Source organism: Serinus canaria, chromosome 2 (assembly GCF_022539315.1).
Source record: "Serinus canaria isolate serCan28SL12 chromosome 2, serCan2020, whole genome shotgun sequence".
NCBI classification, from domain to species: domain Eukaryota; kingdom Metazoa; phylum Chordata; class Aves; order Passeriformes; family Fringillidae; genus Serinus; species Serinus canaria.
The window spans coordinates 41,847,770-41,867,350 of NC_066315.1; the positions used below are offsets into that span (position 1 = coordinate 41,847,770).

Sequence of the window (19,581 nt, forward strand, 5' to 3'; positions counted from 1 at the left end):
AAACGCATTTTGAAAGTGCTCCTCTCGTTCTAGGAGCAAGCCACACATTCCATACCAAATCCTGCAGCGTGCATTGAGAGAGACTGGCTCGAGGGAGAGACTATCCTTACAATGCATCCAAGAAGCAAACTTCAGAGTCTTTGTTCCAGAACACAAGCCAGAACCACCGCGGAGCTGGGTGAGGTTATACCTCTCTGCACAGGACCACGAGTGCAGCCACACGAGGTTAGTGGAAATTAAAGCCCCAGTGAGCTGACCCGCTCCTGGTGTGCAAATTCACAGCACAACCCCATGGGGCTGGCTCAACATGCCAAATACAAGGATGTTAAAAAGCCAAATAATTGTTATCTGAAGCTCAGTGCACGGGCTGAGTTCAGTGCAAACATCCATTTTGCTCTGCCACCCCACACAAAGGCCAGGAAAAGTGGATTCCAAAGTTCAAGCACTGTAACTACAGAGGAAATGCTGCAATGACACACAGTTTCACTCTAGCAGCATGTCCACAAAATTAAAAGGACAAGGTTCTTGGATGCCCAAGTCACACCAGTAACATGCCAACTATTTAGGGTGCATCTCCTACACACTTATTTTCATGCCTAAAAACATCCCAGCTAGCAATAAAAATGCACAGAACTATTCATTGCAGCATAAGCCTGTAAAAAATGAAATGGTTAATAAGCTCCTTAACCAATAAAAGTAGTAACAAACATTATTTAATCAAGGGATGATAGGACTCTTAAAAGAGCAATTTCTACTGCTATTTGTTTCTCTTCTGCTCCCCACAGTTCATTATCAAGATGCATTTCCTGGTGTGGGGGGTGGTAAAGGCACTACTAACCAAAAGTTAGTAGTGCCTCCAGCCAGACACACACAGGTTGTGATGCAAAAACATCAGCGTGTTCTCATGCATTAATACAGCCTCCTCCTATTTTGTGTGCAACAAGATATTGTCACAAGGGCAAATCCATTTCAGCTATGGCTGAATTTTATGAACAGATCAAGTTGCACGGCTTCCCCTCCCACCCAGCTGATAAACCTTTAAAAAACAGAACCACCACCCCACATTTTGTAACTCCATTCTTGACTGGCAGAGATTGTCATTGTTCCAGCCCTAATCCTGCACTCTAAAACTATCAGATGATTCCCCCCAAAACAGGAACTACTCAGTCCTCCATCTGCCCCACATAATTACTCCTTCCCTGACAGTCACCATCTTTTTCACCACAAAACATCAAGTACTGCTTAAGTCCAAAATCAGTTTTTAATGCTGTCCCTTTCAACGCAAGTACAAAAGCCCAGCCTGCCATCAGTGTAAGTATTCATGGACTTGCAAACTTCCAAATTCCACCTAGAGTCACACTACCCTTTTTGAAACTTTTCCCAATGGCTGTCTCAAACCAAGAGCCCATAAAGAGTTTATTTCATCAAACTGGAAGCTGTATGAAGGGAAACAGGGCTTGTGAACACCACCATATTTAACTCGTTAGACTTCCTTCAAATGTTTTGGATTTTGACCATTTCTGGGAGGGAGGGGATTGAAAGCATTTACCAGCAAGAGCCATGATTGATTTAAAAACAGTTTAGAGGAACAGGCAGAAGCAAGTGTAGGGCTTCCTTTCAAATTTGAAAAGAAACATATCTTCTCGTTGGCCCTCCGGTCACATTCAGTGCTGTTTTTTCTTAGGACCATCTAAACAAGACAGATGTAGCCAGTATCCAGGCAGCAGCTGAAGCCTGAGCACTAGAAAGGCTCTCTGGGGTGGGGGATGGAGGGGAAAAGAGGCAGAAGAGAAGGAGGAAGCCATTTGGCTATAAAAAGGATCTTTCTTTCCTGTTGAAATGCAATGGTAAAGAGTGTCAAAATGGCTTAAGGGTGGGGAGGTCAAACATGTTTTGAGATGTTAAAAACTCTTAAGCTTTGTCCAAGAGGCTGAAAAAAAATCCTTAAGGTTTAGGTTTTTGTTCTTCCACCAAAAATACTTAGCCATCATAATAGCCAGGAGCAATCCTGCAGTTTCCATTATCTGTTCACTTTTATCACAAATTAGTCAAAACTTTTCAGTTAACATTTTATTCCAATGAATCTGCCACTACAGAAACACTTCTGAAAATTACTGTTTCCCAGTAATTTTTAGATGCATCATGTATTTGCCAATCCTTCCTCCCTCCAGCAAGCCTCCATTTTAAAAATTCATCACTGCTGCTTATACAGTACGACTGACTCTGCACTAATAAGGATGCTGACAAATAGGCACTAAGTAGTATTTTCATTAATGCCACAGCACCAGCAAAATACACCCTTAATCTGTATGCCATCAAAACTAAACACAACACAGAGGGTTTTCTGCAAAACAGAAATATTTTAGTAACTTCTAGACTATCAAATTACTTGTAATTTAAATCCACTAATGAAATTTCAGCAGTTCTAAACCTTGATTCACCAAGCCAGACAAGGAGGCTTAAAAAGTTTGTATAGTAACTTTCACCCTTTCCTGTTACTTCACTAAGATCTGCAAGAAGGAAGCACATAGACTGCACAGTGAAGCCTCATTTGCTATGCCTACAGAAGGTCTTTAAAGCTCTGCAGCTTTTTTTTTGTTTGTTTGTTTGTTTGTAATGCAGTAATACAAGAGTCTATTTTTTTTTTTTTTAATAATTAATTTATTTAAGTGGAATAAGAGCCACAGAAGTACTGACTGGCACCCCAGGCTCCCCATCTCTCCTACTGATGAGGAACCTAGCCTCTTCCTTACTCTCCTTCTCAAGCCAGTCACTCTTGTTCTTCTATAAAAGTCTCTCCCACAAGAGGCTCCAAATGACCATCTCAGAAGTTATGTTTGAAAGTTCATTCACAGGAAATTGGATTTACACCTTCCTCACTTTTGAGATGTGCATAAAACAGGGATACAGCAGCACAAAGCCGCTTCCCCACCACGACCTCCCACCCCCACACCTGAAGGGGCTGGGGTAGGGGGTGTAGGAAGGAGACCACCTTTGAGAAAGGGCTTTGACATGCAACTTATGAACAGATGCTGGAAACCCAGATCCTCTATTATTGTTATGGAGCTTAAATTACACATCCAGAAATTAATTCCAGTTGCTAATATAGGAGTCAGGATGTTGTTAGCATCCTGACAATCCCACTCAACCACTGAAGTCCCTTCATGTTCTGTAAGCACCTTGTCTCTCTCTCAAGTTTCTACATTCCATTAGAACTTGCTGCTTGAGGTGGGGATTGCACTAGCTGGTGGTTACAGCCCTTTGGGCTATGGGTGCCACTGCTTTGCACCAGAATTTTCTACGGGAAAAGTCCTCTGAGAAGTCAGAGAGAGAGAGAAGTCAGATTTCTCTCTCACATGGGCAGGTTTAAGTAGGAGTTCTTCCCAGCACTCACTGGATCGGCTTGTTAGAGAAAAAGCCAGCATTGGGGGTGTTCCTCAAGGCTCAGTTTGTTTGTGGCACATTAACTGGGCTGAAGAAGTCACCCTTCTGTGCATCTTCTCGAGAATTAAGTTCACTGCACAACCAGACAAACATGTGGCCAGCAAAACACTGGCTGTTTACAGAAAAAGACAAAGCTGCTTACAGCAAGAAAAGGGTTTTGAGTAGAAGCGTAACTTCCCTCCTAACCGGGAAGCATTCTGGGATTAACAGCTAACTATTACAACCCCCCCAATATCGGGAATGCTGAAGCTGCAGTACTTCAAACTGCTTTTCAAGCCAGATTCACTAAAATTGATATTAGAAACATGGTCAGAACCTGACACAGCCTTTTTTCCCCAGCTGTAGAATTCACCATTTTGATCAACATGGCTTTGACCAAAACCAAATAAAGATCAGTAGAAAATACTTGGTCGGTTCCCTTTTAATGGCATAAAGGCTGAATCTCTTTTGTGCCAGACATTACTTTCAGATGCCAGCACTGTTGCCAAATTGTGTGGTCAGCTTATCTAATCTAGTGAGGGAAGAAATCCATCTTAACTTAGTACATTTTTAAGGGATATATACTGCAGTGGGGCAGAGTTGAAAGTCACTTGACCAAGTAATACTCCATCTTTTTGTTCCAGCGTAGAATCCACAATTATTATGAGCTCCATACAAAATCTCAAGTCTACAATATGGTATATTAAGGCTTTCACTACAACACCACCTAATTATTCAGAAATACTGCACCAGAAAACATCACAAGAAAGAACAAAGTTTTCAGCATGGTGAGTAGCCAAGAGGTGGCAGTGTTCCTACCCGGTAAACAGGAAAAAGACTAATTGTTAATAGCATTCTCTTTGGGTAGGAAGTCCAGTGGCATCCAAGTGATGGACTGCAAGAGGCACAGTTTTTAAATTGCTTCTCTTCCCCTTTTAGCTGCAGCCCAGTTAAAACTGAATATTCCTCTAAAAGCACTACAACCAGCTCCTGGTCAAAGCAATTGTCTTAAGAAGCAGTAGTTGGTACACTACTACAAACATTTTAGTTAGAGTAATTGAATGCATCTAGACAAGAAGGTGGTAATATTTTAATGCTTCAGTAGGCTTCTATAAATGAAAGCATTTTGAGACATTGTCTATGCAGTCGTGGAGGTCTTTTTAATTGATAAAGAATTTTCAGATTTATAATAAAAATTGTACCTTAGCGCACACACACACACACACAAAAAAAAGGAAGAGTAACTCTATAAATCGGTACTTAAATTTCACTTGGCATTTAAGCTAGCCTGAGGAAATCCCAAGACTGCCTCACCTCTGAATTTTTAACATGGTTATTGAACACTGGAAGATGAAGTTTCAGTTCACATGTTCAGTGCAAAGGTCACAAGCTCTGCAAGACCATGATCAGAAACATTCCAGGGCAGCATTGCTTAATTCATGGCAACAGCTTTATTTAACAAAAGCACTCGAGGAATGGTTTCCCTCCGTAACTCCATATGGGATCAAACATGAAACAAGTCAGCTTACCCCAAGAAGTGGCTTCTTTGACCACATGAGAGCTGGGTGTTTTGAGAATTTGTTTTGGCTGGTTTTGTTTCTTTTTGTTTGTTTAAACTTTGATTTGCAAAGATCTTTCATTCTGAAAGCATTTCCACCTAGCCGTAGCAGAACAAGAGCAATGGCATACATATTTGGCAGGAATGTGTCCCCTGCCTGGAGAAAAACAGATACATGAAATGGGGAAAAACAACAGACACACCATGATATTCTGACTCTTACTGATCTAGGAAAGTGTCTTCCAACTAGGAAAGTGTCTTCCAACAACAGCCATTTGTTCCTAGTGAATCACTAGCAACAGTTTTCCTCGGCTAGACAGGGGTTTCTGAAGAGGCATTTCCTTTCTTAGATAATAAATGTAGCATTTTATATAATTTCACATCATGCTGCTCAAAAAAATTGTACTTCTTCACTGGATTATGTGCATCCAAAAGAAGTTACTAAATTTGGAGCTGCCCCAGTCACCTTGGATTATTTCCCCTTACTACCTCCCTCCTTCAGCAAGGGACTACGTGGCTGTCTGACAAAGTATCTTTGCCAGGGGAGCCAAATGGAAAACTGCCCATCTACACCCAAAATCTCAATCCACTAACACAGGTGGATAACACCTTAAGGAAAAAATTCATACCAGGAAGCTTTGGAGCAAAATCATACACCACTACATGTAATGAGAAAATTGTTCTCAAAGGGAAGAATAAACTGCAAAAAGCTGACAATTAGGATAGAGTTATAATGAGGGAGATTATCATTATCCCAAATAGTTTGTCTGGTTTCCATCCCCAGACAAGCCATATACAAATCTACCTAGATTCTGCAATGAGGTTAACACTGTGCTCTCGTATGTTGGGGAATACCTGGATGAAACAAAAAAGATGTCCAAGACAGCATTCCGTGTCAGTGAGTCTCTCACCTGCTGACAGCACATTTGGATAGCATACAGTCATCTCAGCTGGGAGGTATCACTATTCCATTTTTTTATTTTCGTCTTTGTTTTGATATGCAACACTTCCTCTTTACAATCTATCCCCTAGCTGGTGAAAAGTGCTTCCTTTTTTGTTTCCTCCTGGGATGGTGTTAAAATGAATTTAAAATTCAAACAACAAACACATTGATGAAAATATTGCGTTCTCCTGTAGACAAGATCATATTGAATTTCATGCATTATATGGTATTCTCAGTTGAGACCAGGATTTTTTTTCTGTTGCTTACATTAGAAAACGAATAATAAAATAATAAAGGACAAGACACCATCAAGGCTTCCCCATGATAATTTAAAAATTTAAGTGGAAGGTCACATTGTAGACCAGTTACTCTAAAATACGTACTAAATAGCTTTCCTTTTTTTTTTTTTTTTTTTTGAAACAGCTGTATTGAACATTGGTGAAGACAAAACTGCAGTTCTGACAGGGTACTGGTTCAATACATTATTCCTAGATTGATTAACTGTCAAGAGTAATCTTTCATTTAGGAGAAAATAAGTTGGTCTTATTACGCTAGCCAAACCCTCATAAATACCTTATAAAAATGATGTTTACATGCATACACTGACAATATACAATGAAGACAAATGAATGGCAACAGAAGAAGTGTATAACTGAGCAGCTGAGAGGAATGAATACTTGTTCCACGTTTACACAGTGACTTGCACTACCAAAAACCACGACATTTTAAAAGTGAGATGCTTAGTCACAAGAATGCGTTATAATGAAATGCACAGCTATGGCTTTCACCAAAAATTTATTCAAAGTATCCATGTTCAACTGCCTTCTCTAAGTTTAAGGCAGAGCTGGGGAAGGAAATGAGATGAACAGATTTGGACCAGAAAAAGGGACCTTCAATAAATCTTTGGCCCACACCTTTGAGGAGCTTCATCAGCTGAAGGTCCTTAGCAGCCCCTGTTCTCTGCTGAATGGCACAGGCTGGCATTAAGAACAGGTGTCAGAAGTGATACAATGTACAGAATAAAAATGCTATGATATTGTATTTACAAGGATGTCAACTGAAAGGCATGACTTCGCTCTAAGAAACTGGTGGCCAAATGAGGCAGCTGAGTAACTCCTCCTCACAAAGTTTCTGCAGCTAGACAAGCAAACTGGAAACCAATTAAAATAAAGCTATAAGTAGTTTAACACCCTAAATAACTTCTACAACTATAGAAATTATGGTACTCTCTGAAGAAAAACAGAAGTCAATTGCTTGCATCTAAGGACTGAGATATGAAAATGAAACTATTAATTTAAAATATGGCTCAATTTGGGGTTTTTTGTTGCAGTTTGTGAAAGTAAGTTTATGTTAACACCTGCACTTTTAAATTATGGTTCTCCTATTTGTTCTCACAGTGTATAAAGTTTTTTGGCATCGTTGCCAAGAGACAGAGATAGGGGCACTAGTCAAGACTATCAGTAATCACGTACTACTTGAACTCCCTTCACTGGCTCACAGGCATAGGAAAAGAAATGAAAGGACTGACAAGGAAGTGTTCCAGTGAAAGAAGAGCCTCTGGATCTAAGCCAAGCCCAAGTATGCCACTACAAGCTCAAGTGGCCAGCCACAGGATCCAACTACTCCAGTCTTTGCAAAGACATGCTGACCTTACCTATATCCCAAGTCAATACCAAAGCCAAGGGGAAATGAATGGCACACATTATATTAATTGTAACTGCAGTGCTTGATCACTTCCAGCAAAAATCTCTCTAGCGGTTCTCTAGAAGACCTAGGTTCCTAAATCATAGAGAATTTTCAATTGTAACTACAACGTATGGACATGCACTAACCACGTGCCAATATGTAACAGCATCAAGGTGTACAACTGCTCCCTGGAAATATTATTTGAGGAACAAGCCACTTGGAATGAGGGGCCCACACCTACCCCACCAGGTTCAGCAGAACATTGCCTTAGAGGCTTTCCACTTGTTTTGGTAAGAGACAAAGAAATTTAGCTGACTTGACACAACTGCTCCTGAGGAACAGCTCAGATTCAGAGGCACGTAATGAACTGCTTTTGACAAGATGCAAAGGTGGGATAATTCCACCTTTGCCAGAAAAGCAGTAACATGAAGATAAAGCCATGTTTGTTTTGACAAGTCACAACTGTCTAAAACTCAGGAAGTTCATCAAATTTGTATGCATTGGGAAGTGCATACAAATGGAAAAAGCACATCGCAGGAATGACTGGAAGCTTGGAGTGGACAGCCCTCCAGCAAATTGCCAGCTATGCAGCAAAAGTCAGCTCAAGACGCTTCAGCCTTGCTTCCACTCAGCTCATTCTGCTTGGACTGCCCACTATGAACCATCCCACCAACCACCACACAGAGTAATTCAAGTAAGGGAGCCATGCTTCAGCAACAGAAACTCAGGGGCCATACATTAATTATCTAGCAACAGGCTCAGAGCCCTTAAAAAAATTAGTAATGCAAGAAGAGTGCAGCAGCTACCATGGAATATTGTCAATTAAAATACATGCTGTCTGGAACAGAGAAAGAAGACAGCACCTTCATGATAAGGGAGGGCATGTAGTCACCTTTTGGAACTCTGTCAACAGCCACCATATATAATTCTAATCCAATTCTTAATTCTAATCTTATCAATGCTTCCATGATATTGGGGGAAGCAAGGATTATTGCATCTGCCCCCTCAATGACAACTGTATTGAGTACAAGAGAGGAAGAAGAAGGAGAGTTAAATCTTACCCCCCATTACCATTTTAGTACATACAAAAGCAGCACTAGAAAGACTGGGACCTCAGTGTTCTAGGAATTCTTTTGTACTTCATCCTTTCCAATTCTTGAATGTTTTGTTAGTGTTGCTTGTTAATTCTTCCAGGGCAGAATCCACTCCAGACCACTGCCTGATCTTTCTAGTACCAATTTATTTATGATAATTTAGGTTTTGTTTTTATTTTGTTCTTCCATAAACTGTCCCTCCTTTCTTCCCATCCATTTAAAAGTCTTTAACAGAAGTCAACACCAAATACATCCTGGTGGGACATAACTGCAACACTGCAGGTACTTCTACAGGAACTAACCAGGGGAAATTATTTTCCATTATTTCAGTCTAGTATTCAGTCAATTTGACTGAATTCTCTTGTATCATTATCTGCACAATAGTGTCTACAACTTGCAAGCCCTTCAGTGGGAGAAAACAATTTTCATTTTCCTCTACAAAAAGCCACTTCTCTGAAGGGAGGCTGTTTGGTTCTCACAACAACTTCAGCTAGCTTGCTGGTCAGCCAGCCATTGATTAAAGAAAATCTGGTTTGCAATCTGCTCATCTAGCCACAAAAGCTGTGTTTGGGACACTCAGCCGGCTCACTGGGCAACCGGTTTCTTAACAGAGAAGCCATGCCTTTCTCAAGTAACATCCTTGTATGGATCAAGTATTCTTGAAATCTGAGTGACTTTGTCTAGCAGGCTGCAGACCCCCTTCACGCTCCAACTTCAATGTATTAAATCTCCAGTGCCTTTGGGCATACCATATATAGCGGTGGGGGCGGGGTGTGCTGCAGGGGGCTGGAATTTAACCCTTCACCAGCACTGCTTTTAAAGGGAAAAAAAAAAAAAAAAAAAGGAAGGCTTGGAGGCATGCTGCTCCTTCTTTCTATGCTCTAAGAAAGTTCTTCCTCAAAGTAACAGAGCCGCTCTGCCTCACATACACATACACTTCCCAAAACATCCTGGAACTATACAGTTGACTTCCAAAGCACAGCAAGACACAGCAGCATCAAGACCCCAGGAGCTACCTGGTGGCTCTCCCTTACCCTCTGTGCCTGACATGGCATTATTCAAGGTGACAGAAAATCAGGAATAGTAACCTCTGTCACGCAACCCACTGACTCGCTCACTGGTGCTGCACACTACCAACCCTGACACAAGGCAGCAGCATTTCTCTAGTCCCTGATCCAGCACTAGGTTGGATTACAAAGCTTAAGGGCATCCGTAATGCAGACAGCTTTCAAGCTTTGCTCACACCCAGTATTTAAGGCTAGGGATTTTTATTTTGTACACTTAACTGTCTGACGGTGTGAATAGCTGTATAAAAAGAACCACTGAAGTGAAGGGGGAGGATTTGAAGTTTGATAGCTGACATTTTACCCTAAATAATAGTTTGCCTTTTGTTAACCAAGAGCAGCTGAACAAAAGGCTGTATAACATTAGTTTTTTAGCATATGCCTGCCACTCTGGACAGAAGTGCCTACTAGACATCCAAGCAGAGTCCACAAAACCCAAGACAACGTGAGACATGTGGAAGTTACAGCAACAAGCTCCAGCACTACCATTCAAGAATCACACTGAAATTTGATTGCTGAATTTCAGGTCCCTACCAGTCTTTTAATCCAGCCAAACACAGCATTTGACAGTTCTGTACATTCACACTACCTTGCCTAGTAAAAGGAGAGATGGTAGTTTATAACAACATTGGCTATCCACAAAATATATTGGGGGGGGGGGAGGGAATGTAATACAAGCAACCAACTGAAAAAGATACGGTTTAGCAAACTTCACAGAACACCTTTAAATATTTTGGTTATGCGTGGAGACGAAACCAACATGAGAAGGAAAATGATGCAACACAAGTTCAGCTATTACCTTTAGCTTAGTAAAGCACCCTTCTCTTCCCCCCAGCACAGCTTAAAGGGCAAGCACATTGCTGTTCTCACATCCCTGGAAAGCACGGGCATAAGAGCAGCCTTGGTGATTGCTTGTGTGCTCTTAGGAGAGAGAATACTGGAGTAACAAACAGGAGTAAAACTGTGCTGCTTTGGGTGGGTTAATTTGTCTACTTCAGAAATGAGTTTAAAGACAATTCACATTTCTTCAGCTGAGGTTTTCTCTGTAGAATTCAAGGCATACCTCACAATCCCCAGAATTTTAAGTACCCGACTCTGAAAAGTGATTCTCACCCATTGCCAGTCCAATAAGTTTAGAGCTTGCCTCAAGCCACCTCCCTGCTGCTGGGAGGTAATCCATTTTCTCCAAGCCAGCACCAGTGCAGAGGCATACAGCACCATAAAACAATAAGCATTTGAAGTTTCCAGTTCAAGTCTTAGTCACTTCAAAAATATTTCAACCACATATGAAGGAAACTGCTAACTAGTCATCAGTCTAGCCAACAAGTTAATCTGGGGTTTTAGCAATGCATGTTACACACTCAAGTGAAATCACAGGAATGGTGCTCTTCTTTCTTAGAGCTGAACACGTAACCATGAATTAATTCTGTCAGTGTTGCACACATATCCAAGATGCCTGAACAATACAGAACATATATTCATGAGCCTCATCCGTGGGTACTGGCTTTTATTCCTTTTCATACTATGCTATACAGCTAGAGCATTCAAAGCTGGCCAACATTTTTAGTTTCTAAAAAAGATTAGCAGCTATGGATGCTAAAACAGAAAAGAATTTATTTTGTTGAGGTTGATAGCAGAGGAAGAAACAAGTAGCTGAGAATCAAAAGAACTTCAGAAAAGAAGCACACTACTGTCATAGCCACATACAATTTCTCTTCTTTAAGATGGTAGAGCAAAGAGGAATAATCAAATAACTTCTGAGGTGACATTACATAGTAGAGAAGTTTTTGTACTCAAGGAGATAGTATTGCTCCAATTCCTTAACGTGTTTTTTGTTCCATTTCTGTAACTTGATTCAGATGCAGAAGCTTAATTTGTTAGGAGAACCAAACCAATCCCACCCACAGAGCCCTTCTTCAAGCACAGCCAGGGAAAGGAGAAAACAAGCCATGGCAGGAGCTGCAGCTGAGCCCACAAAGAGAACAGTTGAAACAAAGGCAATATGCCCAATATATTTTGGGATGAGGGACATCTATTCATCACATTAACCAATACTTGGATTGCCAAGCAGTAACCAGTCCCATCCAGTACTTCTACACTTTTTAATTAAAGACTCTGAATGAGAGGTTAAAAGCATTAGTGAAAATTAAGTACTACATAATTATGATCCAAGACTATATTTGTAACTGCTCTACAGAAAGTGGGTTACAGCTGAAGACAATAAACCCCTTCTGTGATATCTTATCTGTGGTAACATTAGTCTTGCATTCAGTGCATTGTTCGTGCAGCTTAAGATCTGTGCTCTCAACACATCATGATTCTTTCTCTGCCTGATGGAAAGACACCAACAACTTTGCAGGAAGGAAGGGAGTATGGGAGGAAAACTAGGAAGAGACTGAATCAAGACAGTATTGAAAGAGGAATGAATGATACCTCCTTGACTTTAAAACAGAGGAACTAAGTTTTCCTTAAAGGAAGCATGGTCTAGCAAATCATGTTTACATGCTCTGAAGATTTAGCTGAAAGGAGAAACTGCTACATATGATGAAAGATTTAATCACTAAATTGAAGCAAAAATTCAGCTAAACCTTGTCTCCCAGTTACAAGATAATCTTAAAGGCATTGGTTTTAACAAAACTATAATTTAAAAAAATTATGGGTATACAGTAGTCTAGTTTCATGCCTATTTATTGTATGCACATCTCCAGCTGTATGTCACTATAACCTCAGTGGTCTGTGCTGCAGCCTGCAAGCATTAATACCCTTAACACACACAGAAATAAATACTCCTGGGTTTTCAAAGACAGGCTCTAAGTAAAAACAGAAGTTGCCTGAACATCCAAGGCATTTATGCTATGTTCAATTTTTGCTCGCTGAAAATGTTCTGAAGTCACGTTTAATTAAGCCATTAGTGTAACAACATCATATTATCACCAAGAGAAAACCCTGACAACTTTGCTGTATTTACCCTAAAATGGTAAGTGGATTTCAACACCAGCCAACTGCAAAGCAGCGAGGGGAGAATTAGATTCTCCAGTATAGTATTAAAGCTGTTTAAAACACAAAGTTTTGATTCTCTTACTTAAGACAAGGAGTTAAATCAAAAGACTTCTGCATGCAGGGAAGAGCCAGGAGCTGAAGATGTGATGGGGAAGAGGCATCTAAAGGGGAGGTAAGGCAGAGTAATCCCAGAGGTTTAACACCTGATAGCTGAACAGTATTTGTAAGGTAAAAAATACTGTGAAACAAAAGATTATTCCAACCCCTTAGAAAGATAAGGATGTTAAATCCACATTCCATAAATCACATATGAACAAAATAACTCACTACCCTGCTTTCTTCATCGGGAAAAAGTTAAAAAGGAAAACACAACTGTCAGTAACCTAATCTGAAGCACTGTACTCAGATGGGCACCTGTATGTGCATTTGATATCAATACAGGAAAGACACAGTATGTATGATAAATTAAGACTGCATGAGTACAAAGAACTAAATGCAGTTTCTTACATACCCTGGAAGTATGAATTTCTCTAGCTCATGTGAACATTTTTTCTTTAAGCTGAAGCTCTAGAAGTCACAACACCAGCAACACAAAGTGTTGCATTTTAAAACCACTACCTCTGGATACTCTCCTAAAATTTTTAATCTTTGTTAGGTGGCAAAACCCCTAATCATTACAAAGAGAAACAGCAAGAGCCTGTAGCACACACTGCAGTTTCATACAAATAACCCCTGAGCAAGAGATGCAGAACTGGAACTGGGAACTCAGGCATACTCCCTCTGCATCAGCCAACCACTTTGGTGAGACGTGTGGGTGGATGGCACTGGGAGCACCACAGAGCAAAGCTCAGCATTTGGCAGTATGGAAAGCCATTATATAAAAGCAACCACATTTAACCTACCATTCCTGTCTAACCACTCCATTCCTCCTTTCCCCTCATACCAGTTCAGCCTGCAATTAAAATAAACTTATACCAGTGCTACCAAAAGGGAAAAAAGTTCTCTGTCATGTTAAGCGAGTTAAATTGACTCACAAAAGCATCTCCTGAGTGTGCACAGCCAAGTCTGGCAAGAACAGAGGAGGAAGTGAGAGCCCCTATTCTCTGAGTTGCCACGAGATGTTAGGACAGCTTGCTCCCTATTGTGAAACCACAGCTTTACCCTACATAACAGCTTAGACATAAACTCAATCAGCAACCTTAGCCAAGGTACCAGGTAAGTAGCTTTCAGTTCAGTTGACAGCTAGGCAGTTGAATGCTTTCCCCCATACATGTACAATCCTCCAAAAATATCATCTTTCACAATCTGTAAAATAATAAGAAGGAATGCATTTTATTTGTAATCTAAATAAGAAATATAGGAATATATGCAACCCCAGAATTCAACATAGCAATCTGATTTTAGTGAGTCTTGTCTGCATGCTCCAACAGCCCCATGAACCATTGCAACTCACTGATATGGCAAAAAACTTAGAGTTTGTAAATAATTCTGATCAGTTAAGACCCTGACCAAAGACACACACGATGCAAGGAAAAGGAGGGAAGGGTGTGTCTAAGGGCAAGGGAAGAAGGGATTTTAAAGGTCTTTCTTGCCACAGAGGGAGCTGTGGTGCTACAGGGTTTTGTCTTGTATATCTTAGTAGTCCATGAACCACTTCTAAAATGGATTCTATAGAGCAATATGAGAACTAGAAGATCACACACCATTAAGCGGACTGAATGTGGCAACTCCACACCTTCCTTAGAAAGCGTTAGAAGTCTGCTATTTAAGTGTTTTGACCATCCACCACTGTTATCATTAAATGATATATTCAAGCACACAGGAGCTGAGCTCTGGTATAAATGAAACCCCAATTATTTAACTTGCAACTTGTGGCATTTTTGACTTTCTGCAAACTCACTTGAACTCAGATAGTTTATCAACACAAGCCAAGTGTCCTACAGCTGTTCCAACATTTTCTAAGATCGTGGTTTAGTTTACAGCCTTTTCATACTTTCAAGAAAAGAAAAACAGAGGTGCTCTTTCAGTCCAAGATGAAACAATCAAGAACACACTGACATATGAGGGAGGATATTTGATTTAATAATCGGTAAGACTAAAGTAAAATCTTTTTCAAGTGCCCTGTCTGGTTGGTTTTTATAACAATAACATCTAGTTGCCACTGTAGCATTGATAGTGATGTACACACAAAAAATGCCAGACAAAAGAAAATTATCAGGGTTGCAACATTGTTACTTTTGTAGAATGCTTTTAAGCATCTGAAATTAAGCATTTCCCCAGCTGCCATGACAGCATTTTACATCAGACAGTGAAGTAAGTAGTAAACCACCAGAATGGATTTCAACAGAAGCTCTATGACAAAGAATTGGCTTTTGTTTCCCCTGCACCCCAAAACAGTTTTAGTCACCTTCTTTAATGCATCACTGCAGCATCCTGAAAAGCAGTGTGCAGGGTTGCTCTCTAATGTTTGCCACTACTGTAACAGTCAATATTCTCTGTTTCAGAGACTGTTACATACTCATAGCACGCAACAGGAGTTTACAGCTCAACCAAGACCAGAACTCGACTAAAAAGAGACTACACACCAGACACATCCCAGTTAAGAGCTGAAATCTGCATTTCTCTGCATTAAGAGGATGAGCAACTACACTGATCTTGTCTGGCAAATGTGTATGTGTAGTCTTGTTTTGAGACTTGGAACACCCAGTAAGTAACCACCCACGGTGCTATTTCCCTTCTCACTCGAGGGAGTCTAAAAACGGAGGTGGAATGAGGGAAAATTATGGGGAACGGACAGTGATTCCCAGAAGGAGGGGTGGAAGGACCAGAGAGGAACAGGATGAAAGGTAACAAATGAGTAGCAATATTAGGACAGGAGTATCATGTTCTAGGCAAGGAGGCACAAAATAAGGGAGGAGCCAGCAACTTTTGTGCAGAAAACCCTCAGGGATGGGGTCAAACTCCTCATAACTGAGCAAGGAATATATATCCTGGGGAAGGAGAACTCTGCATTTAAGAGAATTACTCTTCCAGCAGCTTGTAGATGAGATCTGCCTATGCCCAAACCTTACCTGCATGAATTAATCAGAGGGAATATCCTGCTCACCAGCTTTTCTCACATACTGAGCAGAACCCAAGTTTTTAACTATTAATATTAAGGTTTCAGGCTACTATTCCTGTCTTGCATTTTAGGTTTTTACACTATTAGCCCAACAAAGTGCTTAAGTGATGCACTAAGTACTCTCCTGGAAGGCTGCCTTTCTATTATCGTTCCTTTTATGAGGCTGTAAAAAGCATTCTTAAACAAGCAATAACCCTCACAGTTTTGCAGCCACCCTTTCTCAGAAAAAAAAAAAATGTTGTACACCTCACCCATATTTTTAGCCAAAGGGATAAAGATTTACAGGACAAACTGTTCCCAAAGGTCAGATTCTCCCAAACAATTCCTCTCAAGTGAATAATAAATACTTGCAAATACTGTACAGGCACTGCTGCATTAAGGAGCCACCAAAATGCACTAATCAAGAACAGCAGTAAATCATTAATTTGCAGAATAAAAGCCTTTCTCAACGGGAGCTGAGGGCTTAAAAATACTTACTTGTTTTAAAACAATTTCTAGGTCTACAGGACACAGGAACACCCAAAACCCTATCCTTTTAAGAGGTGTACTCTTTTCAGAGTGCACCGTTGAAAGTAAAATTATTTATGTAAAATAAATTCAGCTTTTTCAGAAGTTACTTCTAGAAAAGCCATACACTTTAAGCTAGACTAGAATACCTTTGTTCCCTTTGCAATTTAAGCTTTTAAGCCCACAAAATACCTTGGGAGCTCCTATCCCAGCTACTCTTTTACTCAGTGGATTCAGAATACATTGCATTAGAAGCTGGATATTCTATGCTATGGCCAAAAGCTCTCAATTGTTTCATTTACACACTTCAAAAAGAACTTTCATCCTACTGAGAAAACAAAAACTAGAAGCTTTCTAGTTTCTGTACCACAAAACCGAAGTTATACTCCAAAATTAATGCAGAAAGATGTTTTTTTCTAGTATCTTAAGAACATCATGCCTCATTTCAGTCTAGCATTTAGTATTACACAAGTGTTTTAGGAAGCCCACTCTTAGGGAGATACTGAGATACCAGAAAATGCTGTAAGCAGCTCAGCTGCCATAACGTTTCTGGGCTGCCTTTCTTTTTGTTAAAAAACTTGATTATTCCTCAATCACACTTCATGCCCCGCAATGTAATTTTAAGGTCTTTCTTTTCCCACAGAATTTATATGGTCTGTCCTCTGCCACTAGAAACTTGGAAGAAACACAGAATGCCGGACCTTTCTAGAATTATTTCATAGCTATAGCAACATTAAGAGGAGATAGAAAGTGTTCCTGAAAACTGAAGACAAAGGCATCACCACATTTCCCTGGGCTAAATGCCTTCGTTAATCAGTTAAGCAAGCATCCCACAGGAAGCTCAGGCAGGTTTTCCCCTGAAGCCCCTTGTGCTGTCCAATTTCATCCTGGAAGGAAACCACCTCCAACATCAGTTACTGGAAATTCCAGCAAAAGCCCCCCAGCGTTGACCCCCAGAGCAAAAGGGGAAAGCCAGCAGATCGCCATTTTCCAGCTTCAAACGAAAAATCCAGTTTCAAACTATCACAGCAAGAAACTATTACAGTGAAACTTAAGACACTTACAAGTACATTTTGAAGAAGCCACAGCTTCTTTTAAGATCGATGAAACAATACTTAGGGTCACCAGAATCAAAACTTGCAAAGCCAAAGCGTTTCAAACTAACACCACAAAAAGCAAGTTCCTGTTTTTGAATCAGTAGATGATTGCCACCACAGAAGCAGACAAGAGGCTGACCAAGAGCAGCAGATGTACCTGGCATATGCAAGCGCGAGTATCTCTGCTAACTTTTTCACTACCTTTTATTTATTTATAATTAATTTATCAAAAAGGTGCTCTTTTCTCAACACAGTTATCTTCCTTCCCTATTTATTCGTTTTTCTTTCTCCAGTGTGTTACACGCCAAACACGGCGTGTGAAAATCAGACTCCAAAAACCAGTTTCACTTAGCGCCGGGACTCTGGGAGACCCTAAACCTTTTTCTCCTGCATCTCCACGGCCCCGCCACCCCCCGGTACGCACCGGACGAGCCCGCTCTGAGGGACACAGCGCCCGCAGCAGCCCAGTGCCCCCGCTGCAAACCATTCACGAGCAGACCGGGGCTCCGCCGGCCGCCTCCGGGGACTGCATGTCCCGCACCTCGCGGAGGGGCCCCCCGGCTCACCTCCTCCTCCATCTCCCAGGCGGCGGGGCGGAGCAGCGCCCGGCGGGAGTGGGGTGCACCCGGGACGCCGCTGCCTCGCCGCCCGCCCTCCTCCGCTGTGTCAGCGGCTCCCGCGCCCCGCTCCGGCCGCTGCCGGGGCGGCCCTGCCCCCTGTCCCCAGCTCCGCCGGCCCCCGGCAGCGAGCGATGCGGGCGGGGGCCCTCTGGCGCCGGCCAGGGGCGGCAGCGAAGCCGCCCCTTCTCTCCCTCCCTCCCTCCCTGCGCTCACCTCGTCGTCGTGGTGCTGGCAGTAGCTGGCCCGGTCGGGGAAGACAGAGAGGATGTTGTATGGCGAGGCGGGGTAGGGCGGGCTGAGGGCGAGCGGTGCGGCGGGGCCGGCGGCGGCGGGGCCGGCGGCGAAGCGCTCGATGAAGTGGTCCTTGGTGAGGCGGACGCGCTGGTGCGCCCGCACGCAGTTGTCGCACAGGTGCTCCTGGCAGTCGAGGCAGCGGGAGCTGGCGGCGTTGCCCTCGTCGCAGGAGCTGCAGCGGGGCTCGCCCTGCCGGCTGTGAGGCCGCCGCAGCAGGAGCGCCGCCGAGCCGCCGCCGCCCGAGGAGGAGGACGACGACGACGTCGAGGAGGGCGCGGCCGAGGCGGCGGCGGCGGGCGAGGAGCCGGCGGCGCGGGGCGGCCCCGGCGGCGGGCGGCCGTGGTGCCGGTTGTTGCCGCCGCCGCCCCCGCCCGATCCCGCGGCGGGGCCGGCCCCGGCGGCGCGGCCGTTCTTCTGCTCGTCGGCGGCGGCCGCCACGACGACGACGTCCAGCAGGTTGCTGAGGAGGAAGTTGGAGGAGGGCAGCGCGTCCATGCCCGAGGGCTCCGAGATCACCACCTTCTGGTCGCAGATGGGGCAGCGCAGCTTGAGCGCGTCCCCCGCGCCGGGGTGCCGCTGCGCCTCCAGGCACTGGCGGCAGAAGGCGTGCAGGCAGGGCAGGACGTGGAGCCGCCGCGGCGGGCCCCCGCAGGAGGAGCCGCCGCCGCCCCCGGAGGAACTGGAGGTCTGCGAGGAGGACGAGGAGGTGGAGGAGTTGGACGAGAGGGGAGCCGGCGAGCCGCACATCTCCTTGCACAGCGGGCAGATCTGAAAGTCGGACTCGGGAAACGAAGCCATTTGCGATGGGCCTGACTCCCCGATGGGGGGCAAAAACGTGTCTCTCCTCCCTCAAACAAAAAAAAAAACAAACAAAAAAAAAAAAAAAAAAGAAAGAAAAAAAAGTGTGGGCGGAAAAGCAGAGGCGCGGGGAGAAGGTAGTTCTGCAAGCAGCTTACGAGCAAGCTGGCATCGATCAGTCGTTTTGCCAAGTGGGATCGATGGGCCGGTTTTGCAAATACGGTGTCATCGATCCGGCGGTCTGCAGGGAGCTGGGTCCTCTCCTCGTACCTCGCTGCTGCCGGGCTGGCTGCTGCGGAGGGGGGAGTATTTTTGGTATCAAGGTGTAGCTGTCCCGCTCTCCCTCAGTAAATGGATCCTCTCGTCCCTCTCATGT

General features: G+C 43.1%; 1 protein-coding gene across 1 annotated transcript in view; it reads right to left on the reverse strand.

Annotated features, from left to right (window-relative positions):
• Positions 1-19,239, reverse strand: part of TRIM71 (tripartite motif containing 71) — a 55,652-nt gene extending 36,413 nt beyond the window's left edge. Inside the window, exon 1 of the mRNA XM_050971628.1 lies at positions 18,327-19,239. Within this exon, the coding sequence (XP_050827585.1) occupies positions 18,327-19,205 (879 nt within the window). The 5' untranslated portion in view covers positions 19,206-19,239. The remainder of the gene's footprint in view (positions 1-18,326) is intronic.
• Between the last annotated feature and the right edge of the window lie 342 nt (positions 19,240-19,581).